Source organism: Nuphar pumila, chromosome 8 (assembly GCF_984573655.1).
Source record: "Nuphar pumila chromosome 8, dmNupPumi1.hap1.1, whole genome shotgun sequence".
In the NCBI taxonomy this organism is placed as follows: domain Eukaryota; kingdom Viridiplantae; phylum Streptophyta; class Magnoliopsida; order Nymphaeales; family Nymphaeaceae; genus Nuphar; species Nuphar pumila.
Window position 1 is genome coordinate 7,826,010 of NC_143256.1, and position 22,689 is coordinate 7,848,698.

Below are 22,689 nucleotides of genomic sequence, written 5' to 3' on the forward strand. Positions count from 1 at the left end.
TTGTCAATATCGGTTTTGGACCTGAATCGACTTTACTTAAATTGGTTTTCAAATCGGTTTAGAAAATCGTCCGATTCAGATTCGAACCGAGTTGATAAATTTTTTTTATTTAAAAATTATTAAAACCACACCCAGATATTGGATAGTAAAGTCAACTAAAATGGTGGGCTGAGTGGAAAAGCCGCGAATCACACCTTCCCGCCAATAAAACCACACCCAGATGGCGTCGAACGCGTGTCTCGCAGCGAGCGAGAGAGAGAGAGATGTCAGCGCCATCGGGTGTCTCCCTGGCGCCCAGGCGTTCTTCGGGGCAACTCCTCTCGCGGCTACTTCCCCACGCCTCCGCCGGCGTCGAGGCTAGCGTCCCCTCGGAGTCCTCGTCGCCGGGGGCCCATCCGACCCTGGAGATCATCGGCGGAGATCGGCTCCCGTCGCTCCAGACCCTCAGGCAACCGTACCGGACCTTCCCCTTGATCACCAGCAACCGGCACGTCGAGACCATTTTCGCCTCCTTCTTCCGGTCCCTTCCGAATGTCAGGTACCGGAGAGAGTGCCTCAGGATGGCCGACGGCGGCGCCGTGGCGCTCGATTGGCCGGTGGGTGGTGCTGACGAACAACGCCTTCCGTACGATGCTCCCCTCATCATTCTTCTGGTGATTAGCTTTCATCCTTTTCCGTTTCTCTTCCTTTTGCCTTTTCTTTTTTCTTCTTGTTTAAGTAGTTTCGCTTCCTGCATTTGTTTTTTCATTTGTGCAGTTTCACGTAAATTTTGCAAATTGAGATGGATTTTTCTTCTTGTAAGTGGAGTATGAACTGACTGTTTTTTGGTACAACCGGGAAAGTCTGGGTCGCTTCTCGATTTTGGGATAATTTGTTAATTAGTGAATTCCCTGCTCTGCCCTTGCAATTTGAAGTAGTTTCCTTTGCGTTGTAGCTATACAAGTCTGATTGGTGTATGGTTTCTTTGTGTTTGTGAAGTTCTCATGGTCTCGGAGAGACAAGAAACTAAGAATCAGGAAAAACTTGTTATGTTACCATTTTTCAACATCGCTACAGAATCTGGAATTGTGAGTGTTCTTCTTCATCCGGCATGGATTCTCAATGAAATTGGAAGAACACGGCCAAACTTTTATATCTGATCTAGTTATTTCTAGCTTTGTCAGTGTTTATCCATCATAACTAACCATTTAGGCTCTGTTTGGGAGCCGTCATTGGGAGCGGAGACTGGGCATTCATGGAATCCCAGTTGTCTCCATCGATTGGAATCACGTTTTTAGGTGGGAAGACCGAGATCGGAGTGGCATTGGGAGGGGCGATGACCTTATAAATGGGCGGATTACAACAACGTCCTCATGAGGACGTTGTTGCCAAATCCGCCTATTTCATTACCCCTGTCATCACCGCTCCCAACAACGGCTCCTAAACTGAGACTTAAGGGAGTCAGCTGTACCCTCTTGTACAGAAACCTTGATTAGTTGGGAAATTGTATTTTCGGTTAAAATGACGTTAACCAACTTATCCTACCCTTGGTTATCCCACTTTCGGGATTTATGTTGTATGTACATGGTGGTATCTAATGCTGAAATTTGCAGCCAGGTCTGACAGGAGGAAGTGGAGACACGTATGTTAGGCACATGCTTGTACGAGCAAGAAAGAATGGATGGCGAGTTGTGGTGTTTAATAGCCGTGGGTGTGCGGATAGCCCTGTCACAACACCTCAGGTGTGGTAACGATCGAAAGATTTCATTGAAAAAGGAGCTTGCTTTTCTAAAATAGGTTCTGCATGGATGAAGTTTTATAAGATTAGTTTTGATCAATTTTATCATAATCAATTTTCTGAAACTTATTTGTGTATATAATTGATTAAATAGCATATGGATGCAATTTGCTTTTAAAACATTGCTTTGTAATTTTTTAGTTAACAATCTTTCCCACTCTTTTGTCATCAGCATCATTTCTACCTTTTCTTGTTATCCTTATTGTTATCATCCACACCACCATCTTCATAGTGATCAATTGTTTTCATGGTCATGAGCATTAATAATCTCCTTTTTGCTCATACCATCATCATTAATTGGCAATTAACATCAATTACACCATTACCGTCATCATTATCATCAATTTCTTCATGATTATCATCACAATCATAGTCGTCATTGTCTTTATAATCACCCGCTCCACTCATATCATCATTATAGAATCACATACTTTCTTCTTTGTAGCATTGTCATCATTCATCAACACTATATAAGAAGTCAACTCACCATCAACAATAACATGATTACGGACGATCGCCTTCATGATGACTACTACCATTATCATCAACCACCGTTCACAACGGTTCAACCTTGACCACCACCATCATTCTTAGCTTTCCTTTCCACTCACTTACCACCAACCATTGTCATAATCATTTGGTTTTCTTTGTCATTCTATTGTGGGCTAGTACACTGCTTTAAGTGTACTGCAGTATTTTGATTATTTGCCCTTTTGTTATATCATATTCTTTAAAGTCATAAAGCATCTGAAAATTGCTTTCTTCTGGCATTGCCACTCTTTTCTTCTCTCTATTTGCTGTATAAGAGGATGTGCTGTTAGTTGTAGTTGCACCTCAGATTATTATCTGAAGTTGTATTTTCTTCTATTTTTTGGTATGTAGTTATATTCAGCTTCATTTACAGAAGATCTGCGTCAAGTGGTGCACCATGTTGGCTGTTGTTTTCCATATTCAAAATTGTATGCAATTGGTTGGTCTCTTGGAGCAAATATTCTTGTTCGTTATCTTGGCCAGGTACCATGTCCTTAAGGCAGATTCAGGCTATTTTTCTTTTTGATAACCTGATAAATAAATCATGCGAGCTGATTTCTTTTTTCTGGCAAAGTCTTTACTTCAGCATCTTAACTTTTTGATGTTCAACTATTATGATTATCCATTTTTTTCTAACTTTCTCTTATTGATATCGATTGAGAAATTTTGTAGCTGTGATATATATGATTCTTGGTTTTGGCGTGCATGATCATATATCTTGCCTATAAAGCTAAAGCATTGAAGTGACCAATTGTTTTGTAGCTTTCCTGCTTTGTAATATTCGTAATTCAAAATTCCTGGCATACCAGTGTCAGCACTAGTACTTCAGGGTGTGGGTACTCCATTCTGTCACATATACATACATATGCTAAATTACTGCATGTATGTACATTACAGATTTTTTTATATCTTGTATTATATTTGTACTTTCATATATGTTTTATATTTCTATGTTCTTCTCATCATCTTCTGTGAAATTCTATACACATGCACAGTTGTACTCAAAAGTCCCTATTTATGAAAAACATGTCGTACCAGCTGCACCAATACTACTTCCATGCGACAAAGCTTCCTAGAAAAAGAAATGGAAGTCGCTGCTTACATCCATGTGCATGCATGTGACCGTATATGCATGCACATGTGTTTTGCGTACGTGTGTTTGTCTGGATGCATATTTTCTCCATATTTATAGGCTTATGTTTAATGTGTTAAATATATGTTGTTATATATTTATTCTCCATATCTATAGGTTGAATGATCCGACATTAGTTATGGCATCTATCGTGGCCTGAAAATGAAAGAAATTTTTTGCATTGAAAGGAATGCATACATCATAGAACTATCTATCAATCGTGACTTTCGCCTGTTTGACTAAATGTTGAAGAGTTATAGTAGTACGAATGTTGGGTTGCACCCTAGGGGCATTCCTAGGAGGGAAAAAGCTTCTGATAGAGCCTCTAGCTCTACCTCTTCTTATTTCTCTTATTCTCTTCTTTTTTTACCTGTGACACTACTACTACTAGCACCAACCACTCATTTTTCCTTCGCTAAAGAACTTTCTACTTTTGATGCTATGTTAGGGGCTATAGGATCAAAAGTAGAGAGCTCATCTTCGTCATAAACATCTTCCCAGGGATGCACATACTCCATTTTTGCTTGACTATCTCTTTTTTTTGTCTTTTTTCTCTCAGATCAATGAGTAATTATTGGCATTATCATTTCACGACATTCAACAAATCCCTTGATAAGCAGGCTGCAACATTGCGATGTGTCTCAGTTAAATGATGCTTAAACCGAGAGATACCACCCGAAATAATATGATGGCAATAGTTGCACTCGATTTTTGATCAATTTTTACTCACTACTTGAGTGCTCTATTGCCATGCCAGATCATCTGATGCCATCTTAAAAAAAAACCCAATAAGCAAAAAATATGGATTTTTTTACCTTAACCCACTTCCGTGAGTGAAAAAATGGTGGAAATGCACTTTTACTTGAGCAAATAGCAAAAATCCTCTTCCTTGCGCACAAATCAGTCTCCAAATAGCTCTCATGACTCTTAGGATGCTTGAATACTCCTTTAATAACCTCTACACAAATGAGAAAGTCCCTCAAGAGGTCTTTCAAACCAAAAAAATAAAAATATGATTCGGCCCATTTCAAAGTGTGTCGAAAGTGTAACGCCTCAAAAATCCCAAACTTGTAACTTTTAGGAAAATTTTGAAAACCTTGTAATCATTCCTTTATCAGAGTTTTAAATAGTAATTCAACGGAAAATGATATTTTTGAAATAACAAGTCAACAGGCCTTGAGCGCATTACTTGCGAAACCTTTACGGTATACAACGGATTTGAAAACTCCGTACATTCAAAATCAAATAGATTAAAGAGAAATGCAGTTTTAATAATTTAGAGTTAATACAAAAGAGAGTTTTTCAAGGAAACCCTTATGCAAAATTACAAAAATGTCCTCGGGAGCGAAACGTTAGGGAAAATGTCTTATCTTGATATCATCACGTCATTGTGCCATCGCTTGTTGTATCGACCTAAACATCACCTGTACCCATAAGATAGGTCAGTTTCATGAAAATCTGGTTGGTGCATAGGTAAGACAATAAAGATCAAAATTAAGTATATGCATTTTATTCTTACATGACAGGCAGTTTTAACAAGTAATAAGTTAAATCTAGCATGATCAATTGATTTACACAAGTAATAAGCTATATCTAGTATGAGTAGTTGATTAACACCAGTAATAAATAGTAAATTAACACACGTGATAAACAGTTAATTAACTCAAAATACAGAATCAACAAGTATTGTGAACATGATAACTTTGTTTCGATATTTGCTGACCTGCAGGTACGCACAGACGAGAATCGTAGAAATAACAGAGACTAATCCGGGGGTTTATTATGCCATGTATTTTAGATATCCCGGGTAGTTCGCTGAGTCCGCTTCTAAGGGGACGACCAGTGACCGAGAGGGAATTTTTCAAAGGCATATGTAGCAAGGGATGCATCTAACTTCTGCAGAAGTCTATGGGATCTACCACCTAGGATAATTTTCGGTAGTCTCATCCCCTAACTCCGATGACGGGGGACACCAAGTCATTTGACCGAGGGGTGGTTGTTAACAACCTTTCCATCAGAGTTTTTGTACCATGCCATCCTCTCCCTTGACAGAAAACAACGGGGCAAATGGGTGCGTCAGGTTTTATTTAACGAAAGACCCATTCTGCATGCTTTGATCTTTCAAACCTACTTAAGCATTTTGCCTGTGAAGGCGAAACATAACATTTATGTGATTTCCATTTCATCATTGTGCCTTTACACGTTGCGAGGTTACCATAAACCTCTCATCTAATCATCGTAATGCTAACATGCCGTGCTTGTCTAAAAGTACGGCTACAATGAGAGGGGTATAGGTTTCTCGGAAAGAAACCCTAACTTTAATGTGTTGTGAAAGAAATGATGTAATCATTTTAGTTTACATTTGACATGTTTAGTCTTTCGAAACAGAAATACACTTGCATGATATAAGATAGCCATGGATTTGAAATACTTCTCTCAAATGCACCGACTTGGGAAAATCTAGTTGCAAATATTACTTTCAAGCTTTGCTTTGCAAGATTGCGTACTCGAGAAGCTGAAATCCGTGCAAGGAATCCTCTTCTCGACATTGTAGCGTCCTTATGCAAATTCGCATCTTTTCAAGAAAAGCGAAAATGGTATACGCTCTTGCGCGCCCTGCGAGGTTGCATTTATGTAATCATATGTATCAAATTGCAAGCCTGTGCACTTAGTGGGGCGACAAGGTAAAGACAGAAGCAATAAATGCGAAAGTAAAAGCCTGTGCAATAAAGTGTGGCGGCAAAGTAAAGACAAAAGCAGTAAACGGGAAATCAAAAGCCTGTGCACTAAAGCGTGGCGGCAAAGTAAAGACAAAAGCAGTAAATGCGAAAAGCCTTTGCACTAAAACACGCCGGCAAAGTAAAGACAAAAGCAATAAATACGAAATCAAAGAACCTGTGCACTAAAGTGCGACGACAAAATAAAGACAAAAAACAGTAAATGCGAAAGCAAAGAGCCTGTGTACTAAAGCGCGGTGGCAAAGTAAAGACAGAAAGTAGTAAATGATAGAAAGGAAAGGACAAGGATCGCGAAACCACATCCTTGAGTTAAAAGCATACATACATATATTTTTGTTATTTTTCCATTTTAGTATTAATTGCTTAATTTAGTTCGTCCATTGTCCTTTTGCTCAACTTTCCCCTACCTTGAGGAGTCTCAGGGTTTCGAACGCCTCCGAGTGTGACGAAGGACTCAGGCCTTGGGGCGTGAGTGGGATCCATTGCGCTAGCTGCGGAAAGTAAAAGGTGAGAATTTAATCCACATACACATGCTCGGAACAAACAGGGGGTCGAGACCCCGAATAGGGCAGGGCTGCGCTGAACAGGGAGAAGGAGGGGACTGAACTCACTCGGACGAGTGAGCTTGCTAGGCCCCAACCTTGAAACGTAAAGGGGGCGGGGGTGGGGTCGGCCACCAGGCCGAGCCCGACCTCAACCTGAAAACACAAGGGATGGGGTGGGCTCGACAACCAGGCCGAGCCCGGTCCCACCCGGTATGCACAAGGGGCTGGGGTGGGCTCGACAACCAGGTCGAGCCCGACCCCATCCCCCAAACAGAGAGAGAGAAGTATAGTGGGTTGGGCTCGGCCGAGCCCAGCCCCACCCAAATAGAGAGAGAGAGAGCGGGGAGGGCCTCACCCTCCCTTGCTGAAACAGGGAGATAACTCCCCTGTCGAAAAGAGAGGCCATCGCCCTCCTCTGCCGCAACAGGGAGGTAGGGAAGGGCTACACCCCTCCCCTATCGAAAGGAGAGGGCAGGGAGGGCACCGCCCTCCCCTACTATAACAGGGAGACACCCCTCCCCTGTCGAAAAGAGCAGATTGAGAGAGGGAAAGAAGGGGGTGCTCGGCACCCTCCCTCCTGGCAAAACTAGAGAGACCAGGGGGAGGGCAGGAGCATTGGCGCTCCTGCACAAGCCTCTTGAGAGATGAGGGGGAGGGCAGCAGCGTCAATGCTCCTGCCCGAGCAAACAGAGAGAATGGGGAAAGGTAGGGGGCGTCGCCCCCTGCCAGTTGGTCGAAAAGACCGACGATGGCAGGAGGGGCAACGCCTCCTGCCGGCCGACTCGAGCGAAAGAGAGAGATAAAGAGAGAGAGAGAGAGGGTTGGAGCTGCGTACTTGAGGGAGGGAGTACCTTCGGTGACAACTCCAGCAAAAGGGGAGCTCGACGATCGGAGGGGAACCCATGGGAAAGGCGAAAGGTCGCGCAGGGGGAGAGCACAGAGCACGGCCTTTGGCGACGGGGGCGGGTCAGGTCCTGCCGGCTAGAGGGTCGGGGTTCGGAGGTGCTCAAGGAGAGGAGTCAAAGAGGGTTTTGCAGGGGGCTGCGAAAAGAGAGAGAGAGCACAGGTATCCCGGTGGGAGGGGTTGTGGTGTCGAGCAGGACCTCCGACAAAGGTGAGCAGGGAGGCGGGAGGGTGGCCGGCGTAAAGAGGGCTCGGGTTGGCGATGCAACTCAGGCGAGGGTCAGGACTCAAGGGGAGCTATGCATAGGGGAGAGCAATGCAGGGAGAAGGGGAAGGCTACCGTTGGCGTGAGGAGGGGCTTCGGTGAGGCATGTCGGTGCACCGACGAGGTTCGGGGGTCGGTGTCGCTCGGGTTTGCACAGGGGGCTCTGCGTTTCCACTTTAAAGAACCCCCCCTGCGGGGGTGTTTATAAAGGCACCGGGGGGGGGGGGGTCTTCGGGTCTGGATCCGGATCCAAACCAAATTCTTTTTTTTTTTGGGGTTTTACAGAAAGTGTATCGTATGATACACTCAATTCGGCTATGATATACTCGTATCACAATACAAGTGTGTAACGTATCAATTTGCCCATAGTTATGATATGTATCTTACCGTGTTTTATAATACATTACGATACTTATAACATTGACTAGAATGACAAGTGTTAGGACTCTCGTAGCCATAGCCTCTATTAAAAAATAGTCGATTTACCAATTAGATACCAATAATGTTTTTCTTAATGGAGATCTTAGTGAAGAAGTGTACATGAATCCTCCCTCCACCCAGGCTTGATGTTGAGGAAGGTAAAGCTTGACATGGTCTTAAACAAACTCTTATGGCCTGGTATGACCGTTTTAGCAAAGTCATGATTGATCTTGGCTTTATATCTTGTTATACTAACATTGCTCTCTTTGTCAAGAATGCAGGAACATGAATCGTTATCCTACTTTTATATGTAGATGATATGATTATTACTTGTAGTAATAAAAAATAAGGTAAATTTATTAAAAATATTCTTAAATTTTTTTTATATGTTTGATCTTGGTTTTTAAGGTATTTTTTAAATATTGGGATTGCGTACTCCCTTCGTGGATATGTTTTGTCTCAAATGAAATTGGCATCCGCGATTGTTGCTAAGATTAGGTTGACAGATGAAAAGGTTGTCGATACTCTCGAAGTCATCAATGATAAAATGAGGACAAATGATGGAACTCTCTTAAAGGATTTCACGTCTTTTAGGCAACTAATTGGATTTCTTACATATTTGTCTATCACTCGACCTGACATAGCATATGCAGTCTATAATGCGAGCTAGTTCCAACATGCCCCACCTCGGTTCATATGGCTGCTGGTATGAGAATCATCAGATATTTGAAGGGCACCATAACTAAAGGTTTTTTCTTATCTTCTTCATCATCTTTAAATTTAATTGCTTATATTGATTCAAATTGGGGAGACAATCCTAATGATCATATTTCTACTAAAGGTTATTGTATTTTTCTTGGCGATTCGTTCATCTCTTAGAGGTACAAGAAGCAATAAAAGGTGTGACTTTCTTCCACCGAAGCAAAGTATCGAGCAATGACAACCACTATCACGGAGATTGTTTGGCTAAGAAGCCTATTGAAGGATATATGTCAACATCACTACTCCATCAAAGATGTTTTGTGACAACAGAAATATGATTTATATTGCGAGCTAAATCACACGGACTCGGCTAAAAGGTCAACGCACCCGCGTCGACACGCCCCGACACGGGTGCGACTTCGAACACGGGGAGGACACAGTCAAGTAAGTGTTGGACTCGGTCAACGCACCGGGGCTGAGTCCGTCCACATTTTGGACTCGGTCAACTTTGACCGAATGTATTTTTGTCCATTTATTAAAATTAATTTGGACTTGGGTCGGGTTCGGATCCGGACCCGACCCAGATCCAAGACGGTATCAGAGTCAGATCTTATTATATATATATATAGCCATGTCCCCGTGTCCAAAATTTTTGAAATTGCTCCGCACCCATGTCGCACCCATACCCGTACCCACACTCATGTGACATAGATTGCGAGTAATCACGCATTTCACGAGCGCACAAAGAATATAAAGATTGATTATCACTACATTCATGAGGAATTCCTTAAAGGAACCATAGAGCTCTAATATGTGACATCAAAATTCTGACTTGTTGACTTCTTTACCAAAGCATTACCTTCGCCGCGTTGGGGGGAGGTGTTAAATATATGTTGTTATATATTTATTCTTCATTTTCATATATATATATTTCTCTTTTAGAATGTATTTTAGGATCATATATGTATTTTTTTCTTTCTTATTTTCTTTTATTTTATGTTTTATGTATTTTAAGATAAAAATGCCATCAAGGGCATTTTTGTCCTTCTATTTCTAGCCATTGGGCTGCTTGCCATTGGACTAGCCCAACAGCTAGTTGAGCTCCCTCTTTCCCTCTTTTTGTGTATATATAGGGGATCTTCCCCCTCATGTAAGATATGCTTTTCTTAAGTATTTTGTGTTAATAAAATTATATTTTTTATATTGTGTTCAGCCCTTAGAGGCTTGTACGTGTGCACTCTATTGAGCTCTTGTGTTTTCCCATTGTGGCTGGTGCTCAGCCCATTAGTGGCCTTGTGATTGTGCTCTCTCTCTCATGATTTAATTTCACCATGTGCACTTGGGTTTTCTTCCACAGCTGTACTAGTAATTGAATTTGCTGGAGTCTGCATCATTGCTTATTCCTATCTGCTTGCTATTATTTTATCTGTCCTTTTCTGAGCTCTTTCTCTGACTGAGTTGCAGGAAGCTCATAACTGTTCTCTTGCTGGAGCAGCATCTTTGTGCAATCCTTTTGACTTGGTTATTGCTGATGAAGATTTTCACAAGGGATTTAATGTGATATATGACAAAGCTCTTGCAAGAGCACTCTGCAGAAATTTCAAGAAGTAATTCTCATGAGAAGATTTTGACCTTGATATGAATTCTAAAAAGATCATGAGTAATTTTTTTTAACGGGCTTTGTCTTATCAGGCATGCCCTGTTATTTGAAGGCATAGGAGGGGAGTATAATATTCAATTAGCATCTAATGCTATGTCTGTTAGGGAGTTTGATGAAGGATTAACACGTGGTTTGTTTCATCTCTAAGCTAATTCCTTTTTCTTTTACAAAAATATATTTTATCTGAATTCTGAGAGTGCTTTCAGTCACTTGCAGTTTCTTTTGGTTACAAGTCTGTGGATGATTATTATTTTGATGCAAGCAGCTCACATTCCATAATACATGTCCGCACACCTTTGTTGTGCATCCAGGTAGTTCTTATGTTTCATCAAGATTGGATGCACTGTATCACAGTTCTTATGCACAACATCGTTACTAGCTTCCTTTCATCTGTGAATGCAGGCTGCTAATGATCCAATTGCACCTTCTAGGGGCATACCTCGTGAGGAAATACAAGTATGCTATTTACCTTTTGTCATGTAGCCTGAAACCTATTGGTTTATTAATGACTAATTTTTGGATAAACTCTGATGTGATCACTGTCTTTGCACTACGCACAGACACATATATGGAGAGAGAGAGAGAGAGAGAGAGAGAGAGAGAGAGAGAGAGAGAGAGAGAGAGAGAGAGAGAGAGAGAGAGAGAGAGAGACTAATCTCCTAACAATTTTTTGGTCTCGAGGAGACTGCATTTCCTAGGCAATGCTTCATACAATCTACCAAGTTTTGGTCTGAATTGTGCCAGAAACCTGTGACATTGCACTTTAGGTGCTCAGAACCTAAGTAAACTTAACATTGTTTTTAGCGGCATTGGAAATACATGCACTTTGCAGTATGTCTGATGCCAGCTTGAACGACAAAACTTGGCAGATGTTTGTTTAGAATATCCACCACCTGGTCCTGGCTCTGGTTGAAAAATTCATTGGAGATGGAGCTATTGGGCCATAGTTTAATACTAGATTTTGTACCCAACTCTCTATTTCTCTCTCTCTCTCTCTTTTGTGTGCACAATTGTTTAGTCACAAATGTTGGTGTTATTTTACATTAATCACATTTGTGGAGGATTGTTTCGAAAACAAAATGATCAAAATTTTGTAGTAAATTGAATTATTACAAAATAATGTTATTCTTGTATTTTTTTTTAAGAAATTCATTTTTCGAAACATAAAATTATCATTTTTATTTAAAAAGACATGGAATTTTCCAATAAAAAACCATTGTTGATAATATTGTGAGATTGATTTGGGACACTATATGCACAAGCACACATGGGTATGTTTGCACAGACATGCAGACACACACAGTGTTGGTGTGTGTTCAGACTCGCACACCAATGTGAGTATGTGGATACTTAGAACAAGCCTATTACAGTCTTTCTTCCCTCTTCATGAATTCAAATAGATCATCTGGGTACTGATCGGTAGGGCTGGGAAACGAGATGAGCTGCTTGTGGCTCATCTCTTAAAGATCTTGTTGGAACTTGTGAATTAGGCTCGGCAAGTCGAACATGAACAACAAATGTTTGGCTTGTATAGACTCTTTAACTGTTAATATATTATTTTACATATATTTTATGTCATAAAGTGTATCTGGTTGAAGTGTTTGGCTTGCAAGAAATAAGTTTAGGGTTCAATTTCTATTGCTTACAGCTTTGAAACAATGCATTTAGTTGTATATGAACTAGTTTGAGCTTGGCTTAGTAAGTTTAGAGTTCAATTTCTAATTTTCTATTAGTTTTAGACTTAAAATAATATTATTTTGTTGACAAGCCAGCTTGAGCTCGGCTCATCTAATGTGGCTTTGCCATGAGCTTAAGCTTGCTTGGTTTGCCACCAGAATGAGCCAAGCTTGAACATCCTCTGTTCGGTTCATTATGCTCGTCTACCAGCCCTGCTGATTGGGTAGGTGTTTTTCTTTATTGAAATAGATATTTTTTGCTACAAAATATTATTTATTTATCCTACATATACGCATGGACACACATATGCATATTTTATTTTGTTGATTAAATATGAAACTTTTGCAGTTAAGACTATACATCAAGTTCTCTTGTAAGGTTTTTTATGCTGCAGGATTACATTTCCAGTATTCTTAGAAGGAAACAGTTGCAAGTGGATCATAGGAGTCCTTTTCATGCTTGAATTATACTTGCTTAAAGGTGTGGGATGATTGTTGCAGCTGGTAGATCTGTAAAAGCAGAATATGGTATCTTTTTGGATGGACTTGAAGTCGGATTATCTCATATACTTTTGTTTCTGAGAAGTGGAACAGTGGTGTTGCTTGAGAAATAGAGGTATGGTGCCTGATGTGGCACCAAGCTTTGTTTTTATTGTTTGGTCTGGCTCTTTTTTAGTTCCTCTTGGGTGGAAGGATTTAATAGTCATCAGATGAAGCTTGCTTAAAGGTGTGAGACGATTGTTGCAGCTAGTAGATCTGTAAAAGCAGAGGAGATTTTCTTTTTTGAGGGATTTGAAGTCAGATTTGTTAAAATATAGCTTGCGTATGGATCTGGATCCAGATCCATACACATGGTATGTTAATGAAACACATGCTGTATTTCTCTCATTAATGGCATCCTTGTAATATCTCTGATATTACAAGGATAGTTGTATAGCTGCTTCATATATAAAATGGTTAGGGCTTGGAGGTCGAGCTATCGTAAGCCGCCCCAGCCATTGTTCTCTCTTTCTCTCTCTCTCTCTCTCTCTCGCGCGCGCGCGCGCCCTGTTTCCTGTAGATGCTGTACCAAATATAAAATCTGATATGGTATCAGAGCACAGGCCATCCTGTGCGTGAAGAAGCTCTGGAACAATAAATCGAGAACAACAGCCTTTAAAATCTCATCCTCTGAAATCTCCCCTTCTGAAAGTTGGTACTTTTCTTTTCCTTTCAGCGTGAACAGCGTGCTCATCGACTGTGTTCATCGAGAACGCAGATCGTGAACAGCAGCTCATCGACTGTGTTCATCCCAAGTTCTCTCTTTTTTGTTACTCTATCGTCTGTGTTGGTTCCAATTTTTTTTAAAACATCACCGACTGCTGTTTCTCTTTTTATTTCAAACCAGTGTTGATTCCACAAGTTTCCATTCCTTTCCTTCATTGCTGTTTTAGTGTTCTTTGTGCAGCACTTTTGGTCGTACAGGTATATGCCTTATTACAGTTTTACTGATTGATTAAGTGATCTCAAATCTGTTTATTTCTTTTCATTCATCTTGTTTGCTTATTCATTATTCCACTGATATGGATTACTCTTCGTCTTCACCATCCAGTCCCTCTGCCAATTTCTTGAGTCAGCTTGTTACAGAAAAACTTACTCATTCTAATTTTTTGACCTGGAAAAGGCAAATCCTTCCTTTTATACGGAGTCAGGATCTCGATGAACATTTGGATGATTTAGTTCCTATACCACCACGGCTTATTTTGCAGGAAACCAAGGATGAGAAAGGTGACACAATTACCATTTCCATTAAGAATCCAGAGTATACAGTTTGGAGGAAGCGGGATCAGTCTTTGGTTGCTTATATTACGTCAACACTCTCTCAAGAAGTGTTGGTTACTCTTTTAGATGATTGCACTGCGGCGGATCTGTGGAGTAAGCTGTCACAGACTTACTCTCAGATATCAGAATCCCGAGTTATGTTCTTGAAAAATGAATTTCAAAGTTTGAAGAAAGGCTCCATGACAGTCATGGAATACATAGGCCGCTTGAAGAGTATTACTGATCAATTGGCTGTTGTTGGAAGTGCTATTGCAGATAAAGATAAAGTTCAACAACTTCTCAATGGATTGGGTCCTGACTTTGACATGTTTACCACAGCTTTATCATGCCTTCCTCACTTGCCCACTTTTGACGACCTCCAAGCGAAACTTCTCCAGCATGAGATGATTATGAAGCAAAGGGCAGAAGGAAATGAATCAGCTCGTCCTCATTCAGTTTTGGCCATGGACACTTCTGTAGGTTTTGGACGATGGAATGGAGGGCCTCAAGGAGGCAGAGGCCGCGAACGTTTTGGGCAAGGAGGACGTGGTATCTTGCCTACACCTAATATTTCAGGGGGTTTTAATACAGGGAATCAGAGGAGAGTGCCCACTTGTTTCTTATGCAACAAAAGAGGACATGTGAAAGCTGATTATTGGTTTAATCTACAGAATAGAGGAAAAATAAACAAAATTGAAAATAAATCTGCTACTGCTGTGGACACAAAGGGCCATCCACAGATGTGCAACAACTTTTGTTATCAGCATTGTCACAGATGACGATCAAGCAAAATGAACAAGGCGAATGGTATGTTGATTCAGGTGCCGCCACATATGTTACGAGTAATGCAGGTAAGTTATCTCACTTATTGCCTTACTTTGAAAAAGGTAGTATAGTTACGGGAAATGGAACTTATCACTCCATTAGTCATACTGGCAATGCACATATCCCTATGTCAAAGTCCTCACTTCACTTGTCCAATGTCCTTCTTGCTCCTAATATTAAAAAGAACATTGTTTCTGTAGCTAAACTTGTTGATGATATGAATTCTTCCGTCGAATTTACTCCCTCTTCTGTTTATGTTAAGGATCTACGAACGAAGGAGACGTTCGTTAAGGGGGAGCGACAAGGAAACATGTACGTCTTCAAGGAGATTCCTTCAGTGTCTTCGTCTTCAGTCCCAGTCCTCCAGTTGAAGTCGTCCAAGCATTCTTCAGTGTCTTCGCCTTCAGAGTCTTTGTTTTTTCCTTTATTGGAAGTTTTTAATTCATCTCATTGTAATAAGCCAGATATTTGGCATAGTCGTTTGGGACATTGTAGTCGAGGTTTCGTTGAAAATCTTGTATCTGATGGTCTCCTTCCAGAGTCTAGTTTATGTTCATTTTCTGATAATAATAATAAATGTTCTTCATGCGAACTCTGCAAAAGTCATGTTCTTCCTTTTCATATTATAAATAAAAGAGCTTCAAAGCCATTTGAGATTATTTGTTCTGATGTTTGGGGACCCGCACCTATTCCTTCTCTTTCTGGCAGTCGTTACTATGTTATCCTTATTGATTCCTATTCCCGTTATACTTGGATATATTTCTTAAAACACAAGCATGAAGTTTTTCAAATATTTCGAGAATTCCATTCGATTGTCAAAACAAAGTTTGCTTGTGATATTGTGCATTTACAATGTGATGGTGGAGGAGAGTATTCATCGAACGAGTTTATTGCCTTTCTTCGGGATAAAGGAATAAGTTGACAGGTTTTTTGCCCTCATACTCCTTAACAAAATGGGGTTGCAAAGAGGAAACACAGGCATATTGTTGAGAGCGCGATGAGCATGTTACATGATAGCAATGTGCCTGTTAGTCTCTGAACAGAAGTTTTTCACACATCTGTTCATATCATAAATCATCTTTCTATGGCACTTTTGGATCGGAAATCTCCCTATTATACTTTATTCGGGCATCATCCCTCTTACGATGAGCTGCGTGTTTTTGGTTGTGTATGTTATGTACATGTTGATTCATCTGCGAAATAAGTTTCAGGACAAGGCTGTCAAGTGCAGATTTGTTGGGTATGCAGATGAATACAAAGGTTATCGATGCTATGATCCTACTACAAAACGTATTAGGACCTCCAAAAATGTTGTTTTTGACGAACAAAATTTTCAGGTCAATGACTCTACAGCGTTGCCATCTCGAGAATTAGAAGTATATGATCCATGGATGAGCTCAAATCTTTTTGCTAATACAGGAGAAACTTGTCAGACAAATTGTCCTTCCTTCGGCTTGAGTATGGAGTTGAATGACTCACAAATACATGTTGAATCATCTTCAGTTGAGTCTCCAGTTGAGCCACCCCCAGTAGAACGCTTCTCTGGGCAAATATACACTAGACGAGACAAAAATACAGAGCCGAGAAATGTGGAAAGCATCGCCAATGATCCGGCTCAAAGGCCGTCACGCATTAAGCATCCTATTCAACGATGGGTGAGTTATGAGACCTTCTCTCTTGATTTCCAGCTGTTTATGTCTCAGCTCACAAAACAGGTTGAACCCACTTGTTTTAATCAAGCTATTCAATCCCGTCATTGAACTGAAGCTATGAATGAAGAAATGGAAGCTCTACATGAATGCCAGACTTGAGAAATAGTCCCTCGGCCAGAAGGAAAGAATGTAGTTGGCTAAAAATGGGTTTATAAAACAAAGTATAAGCCTGAAGGAAGCATTGACAGATATAAGGCACGACTTGTTGCTTGAGGATTCACACAACAATATGGTGAAGACTACGATGAAACTTTTAGTCCGGTAGTCAAAATGGGTACTATTCGTGTCATCATATCCCTAGCAGTCGATCGAGGTTGGAGCCTTAGCCAGATGGATGTTAAAAATGCATTTTTGCATGGAACTTTAAAGGAAGAAGTGTATATGGAGCAACCTCCTGGTTATGCCGAGAAGGATCCTACTGCCTGGGTGTGCAAACTAAGGAAATCTCTGTATGGGTTGAAACAGGCGTCCCGTTCCTGATTTGAAAGTTTCTCTATGCAAATTCAAAGTTATGGTTTTAGAAGATGCTTTTTGGATCACTCACTGTTTATTTTCCAAAAGGCAGACATTGTTATACTTCTTCTTATATATGTTGATGACATTGTGATCACTGAGAGTTCAGATAATCATGTGCAAGACGTGAAACAGTTTTTAATGAAAACTTTCAAAATGAAAGATTTAGGGGAGTTGAGGTACTTTCTTGGTGTGGAAGTTGACAGACAACAAGACACATTGACACTCATGCAACAAAAATACACTCTTGACCTTCTAGAAAGAGCCGGGATGACGAATTGCAAACCAGTCAGTACTCCTAGTGTATTACATCAAAGGCTGAGCTCTGAAGATGACCATCTTTGTGTCAACCCTACAATGTATAGAAGTCTCGTGGGAATGTTACAGTACTTGACCTTTACCAGACCTGATATAGTTTATGCTGTCAATCAGGTATCCTAGTTTATGCATGCTCCAACGGAGGGTCATATGGAAGCTGTGAAGCGCATTCTACGCTATTTAAAAGGAACTATAGGAGACAGACTTGTGTATCGCAAGAACGATAATTTGCATAGAGGACATGAACTCATCACTTATACATACGCAGATTGGCCAGGGGATCCAGATGAGAGACGATCTGTCTCTGGATATTGTGCATATATTGGACACAATTTAGTGTCCTGGAGCAGCAGAAAACAAAAGGCAGTGGCACGATCGAGTACAGAGGCTGAATACAGATCGATGGTTGCAGGCACGGTAGAAGCCACATGGATTAGACACTTATTGAGTGATCTTGGGGAGACAATTATTCGATCTTTTCTTCTATGTGACAATCAAAGCGCAATAAACATTGCATGTAATCCTATCCAACATAGTAGAACGAAGCACATTGAGATTGATCAACATTTCATACGGCAGAAAGTCGAGATGAAGGAGATAGAACTACGTCATGTTCGAACAGAAGATCAAGTGAGAGACTTGTTTACCAAGGGGTTAACGAGACGTCAATTTTGGCTATTGAAGAGCAAGTTGTACATGATCCAAAATCACGTACAACTTGAGGGAGGGTGTTAAAATATAGCTTGCGTATGGATCTGGATCCAGATCCATACGCATGGTATGTTAATGAAACACATGCTGTATTTCTCTCATTAATGGCATCCTTGTAATATCTCTGATATTACAAGGATAGTTGTATAGCTGCTTCATATATAAAATGGTTAGGGCTTGGAGGTCGAGCTATAGTAAGCCGCCCCAGCCATTGTTCTCTCTTTCTCTCTCTCTCTCTCTCGCCCTGTTTCCTGTAGATGCTGTACCAGATATAAAATCTGATAAGATTATCTCAGATATTTTGGTTTCTGACAAGTGGAACAATGGTGTTGTTTGAAATATGTGGCCCCAAGCTCTGGTGTTATTGCTTGGCCTGCCTTTTTACAGTTTCCTTTGGGTGGGAGGATTTAATAATGAGCAGATGAAGCTTGTCATAGTTACTAACATTAAGTAATTCATGAGAGGGAGCAATAGGTTGATAACTTAGCCTTGATAAAGGAACAATTTAAATTATTGCATAGCTGCTTGGAAGTTCTCTATATTATATTTTTGGGATGATTGAAATTGTGTGATCGAAGATAATATAACTATCATATAGGAGAATATAATGAATGCATTGACACAGCAATATAATGTTATGGCAATCATGGGAACTTTATTTGAGCATCATCTCTATTTTTGGTATCCATGGGCCTTCCTCTAAGTATTCCATAGGATGTAATGCTATCACTACGGAAGATCACACTAGTGGAATTGTCCATATAAAAGGTAATTTTCTTTTTATTCGGGTTATGGATCCATGTCTTTTACGGGGCATGATTCAATGCTCAGGTTGGTGGTTATCTCTTGAGAATAGTCCTTTGTATTCTCTGGATTAGCTTCCTTCTAGGAAGATGGTGTAATTTTGTTTTTTGGTTAATGAACTGATAGAGGCCTGCGTAACCCCTGCTTTCCTATCCAAAAACGAAAAAAAGAACACTAGGAATCCATGACCTCAGTAGAGGACAAATTTTGTGTACGCAAAAGGTTCCCTGTTAGAGGCTGTACTGCTAATCTTATGTTTTATTATGCTGACAATGAAAAACATTTGGTTGGGGTTCTGGAATCAATCAAACGTGAAGTTCCTCTTCGATTTTGTAGTCCATTAAGACCAGGGGTTTAGTGGCTCCCTTTTTTAGATCATGTTCTATGCATAAAACAACTAATAATCTGATGCTCCTTAATCTGCTCCAAATATTCTTCTAGCTACTATAAGCTGGAGTTTGCATGATCTAGTAAACTTGTTGGCAACATGAACTTCTCTCATTATCTCTTTATTTGACTATCTCTGCATGGAATCTTAGTCATGTAACTCGGAGCTACAAGATAATACTGTATAATTGTATTCCAGCAGCCATTAATTGTAATTAAGTGGGAATGACATATTATACTTTCTTCGGTTCTAAAGTACTGCCATCAGAACCATACTGTTAATTGTCCATATCTTTAGATATCATTCCGATGGGCACTGTACCCAATGAGAATGATATAGTCCAATTTATTCTGTTTTAATGTCTCTACTATTCCTATTGATCTTGGAGTTGCAAAACACATTTTGTATAATTTTTATGTGGTTTACTAATATGTTATTTCAACCTTTTCTGCTGCATGTCCAAAGTCTCAAAAAGATAACTGCTAACTGGTTTTGGAGATTTGTAATGCACACTCTTAAACTGTTCACTTATAAGTGGCAATATTCTTTGTTTAATACTTTATCTTTGAATTTTGCTGCGTGAGAACGACATGTTAACAATTCCTATAACACTCTCTTGTATTCAGAGAGGTAAGAGAAAGTTAACTAGGCTTTTGCTCTTTTTTGTCTTTTTTGATAGCTAATCTAGGGATAACAGTAATTGGATTCAAACCCCAGGAGTCCTCAGTTGAAGATGGTGGAACTCTGCTTAGTTTACCTGCAATCTGAAGTATTCTTGTGTCTGAGACTCTGATCTACAATTTGGAAACGTTTTTAAAAACAAAATACTAAAGAAGATGATTGCTTGATATCTCACTGGTTGATTTACTAGATGTACGATGCTGGTCTTTGGTTTGATGGTTGGTTTCTTGTTTTCAGGACTGAACCCTGTTTCTTGCTCTTTGACTGCCTTTAATTTTCTTTTCCTTTATCTAGATACAATCTATTGATTTTCATCTTTCTTTCTATTTTATGATTTTTACTTGTACAAATGAGATATATCAAATGCTAATTTAGAAAGCTAAAACTTATCCCAGGATAACCCTCACTGCTTATTGATAGTTACTCCAAAAGGTGGGCATCTAGGTTGGGTTGCTGGAGATGAAGCTCCCTTTGGATGTCCCTGGGCAGATCATGTTGTTATGGAGTTCTTTGATCATCTTCAGAAGAATAAAAGTGAGGCAAGCTCCCTTCCTAAATCAGAACAAAAGGCTTCTTCAGAATTGATGGCTTGAGTCGGTTGTTTTCCATACACCATTGACACTGAATGCTGATTCATCTGAGCACCATCCAACTTTCAGTACTGGCTGATTGTTTTTTAGTGATGCATGTTGGCCTATATTGAGCGCCTTACATTCAATCCCTAAATATTTTGTAGTTTCTTTGTGAGCAGATTTCCCACATAAGTCTCCAGTGTTGTATCATTTTCATTATGTGACATGAAAAACAGATTATTCAACAGCATTTTCTTGTAATTTATTTATTGGAGAACTACATGAGACTCAATGTTAAAGGAACACTGCAACATAACGAACACCCTTCATTTATTGGTATGTCTTTGATAATGCTCTTACTAGGTGTTTTTCTCACTTCAAATCAAGTTGGTTCCATCGCCGAAAAAAAACCTTGTCGTTCATAAACACACTTGCCACTTATTTTTCGGTGTTCAAACTTATTTTTTGTAACTTTGCTTAGTAGACTTAATGTGACATTTTTTAAGGGGGTTCCATTCTCAAAAGCCCCATGTCCAGCCATGAATTCCACTTGCCACTATCTATGATTTTACCTCGAATTTAACACCTTTTTTTGGATCTCACTTTCCACACGTATAACCCATGTTATGGAGAAACAATTTTTCACTCTACTTAATTGGGTCCCAATATACATAACATCAATTTTGAATTTAACCTCAATCTCTAACTTCACTTTCTCAAAAGCCACTGTACTACATATTTTACAATTTTATCTTTAATCATGTTTTTTGGTTTATTGGACATGTAACTTCTCACTCTATCTTCACCACCTAGGTGGTATCCCATGTGGTAAGCAGGGTCCTGTGCCAAGCTGAAGGCCCAGGTTCGAATCCCTCTGCCGCATGGGGCTTAAGAGATCTGGTACGGGTCTGCCTAACCCCATCTTGCCTTTCAAAAAAAAAAAAACCTTCTCACTCTATCTTAAAACTAGAAAGTGGGGAATTTACATGCTATTGGAAAGTAGATCACCCTTACCTTTTGCTTAAATGGGAGAACACGTAATGATCACTAGGTATTGTGCGTCCAACATCAAGAAACCCATTACAATTATAATGCCAAATACATAATGATGAAAATTTAAGTCCAGAAAGGCTGCATTGAGTCATAGGGAAGATTTCCTTGCATAAAATTCCTGAGTATATCTTATTCCACACCTTTCTGGAAAGGTTTCCAGCGGCTTGCAACAGAATCCCCATTACAAGACTGAATGTTAGCAAGTTCTTAATTATGTTTGGTACATGTGTTAGGCGAAGGAAGGATTAGGGTGTTCTGGTTGAACCTTTAGATGTTGAGAAAGCAACTTTGCATGGTTGCACTGATTATCTACAAGGCTGCTAGCATTCATAGATATTGTTGAGAATGACAATGAAACCTCCGCTTTCATCGTAAAATGCGTAATACTTTCCACTAAACTCACAGATCTTGGCATGCTCTACCATCTTCTTTGATGTGCTAGAAGACCCCATCCCAAGAATCTATATGTAGCCAACAAATAAAATTATCTAAGGAAGCAAGAACTATTTCTAACAAAACCGTTTTTATTAACAAGGATCATTTTTAGCAAACAAACAAAAAATACATAAAAATAAAAGAAAAAGGTAGAACTGAAATAAGAAATGCCTACTTCAAATAATCTTTTGAGTCCCTATCCAGAAGCCTCATAAGCTCTTCAACAGTGCTAATTTTTGCTTCAGCTAACTTCATATTTATTTGGCCTTTTTGTGCTACACCATCCAACCTTCAAATCTCATAATGTGGGGCTGGTGGATAATGATTCACATAATCTGAAAAGAATGAAAATTATTATGACACCCTAATTTTATTTTCTGTTTGTTTGCTAAAAATGATCCATATTAATAAAAATGATTTTGTTAGATATTGTTGAGAATGATAATGAAACCTCTGCTTTCATCGTAAAATGCACAATATTTCCACTGAACTCACAGGTCTTGGCATGTTCCGCCATTTTCTTCGATG

The 22,689-nt window shown here is 39.8% G+C and overlaps 1 protein-coding gene across 2 annotated transcripts; it reads left to right on the forward strand.

The window, feature by feature from the left end:
• The first annotated feature begins 238 nt into the window (after positions 1 to 238).
• On the forward strand, positions 239 to 21,012 carry LOC149829546 (embryogenesis-associated protein EMB8-like). Of its 2 annotated transcripts, XR_016433722.1 has the most exons (9): positions 239 to 653; positions 1,593 to 1,721; positions 2,660 to 2,791; positions 10,478 to 10,620; positions 10,706 to 10,803; positions 10,890 to 10,984; positions 11,076 to 11,129; positions 12,745 to 12,965; positions 20,497 to 20,632. XR_016433722.1 is itself a non-coding variant. In XM_090016017.1 (8 exons), exons 1-8 carry the CDS (start codon positions 264 to 266, stop codon positions 20,692 to 20,694), a joined length of 1,239 nt encoding a protein of 412 aa, XP_089872143.1. In that variant the 5' UTR covers positions 239 to 263; the 3' UTR covers positions 20,695 to 21,012. The 2 variants fall into 2 exon arrangements, 1 of the variants encoding a protein (XP_089872143.1); XM_090016017.1 differs by lacking the exon at positions 12,745 to 12,965 and having other exon boundaries at positions 20,497 to 21,012.
• Positions 21,013 to 22,689: the final 1,677 nt, after the last annotated feature.

Excerpts from the sequence above, each read along its gene's own strand:
- LOC149829546 (XM_090016017.1), top strand. The coding sequence starts at position 264 with ATGTCAGCGCCATCGGGTGTCTCCCTGGCGCCCAGGCGTTCTTCGGGG. Across the intron at positions 10,804-10,889 it reads TGATGAAGGATTAACACGTG|TTTCTTTTGGTTACAAGTCT; the intron begins GTTTGTTTCATC and ends AGTCACTTGCAG. Across the intron at positions 10,985-11,075 it reads CACCTTTGTTGTGCATCCAG|GCTGCTAATGATCCAATTGC; the intron begins GTAGTTCTTATG and ends CTGTGAATGCAG.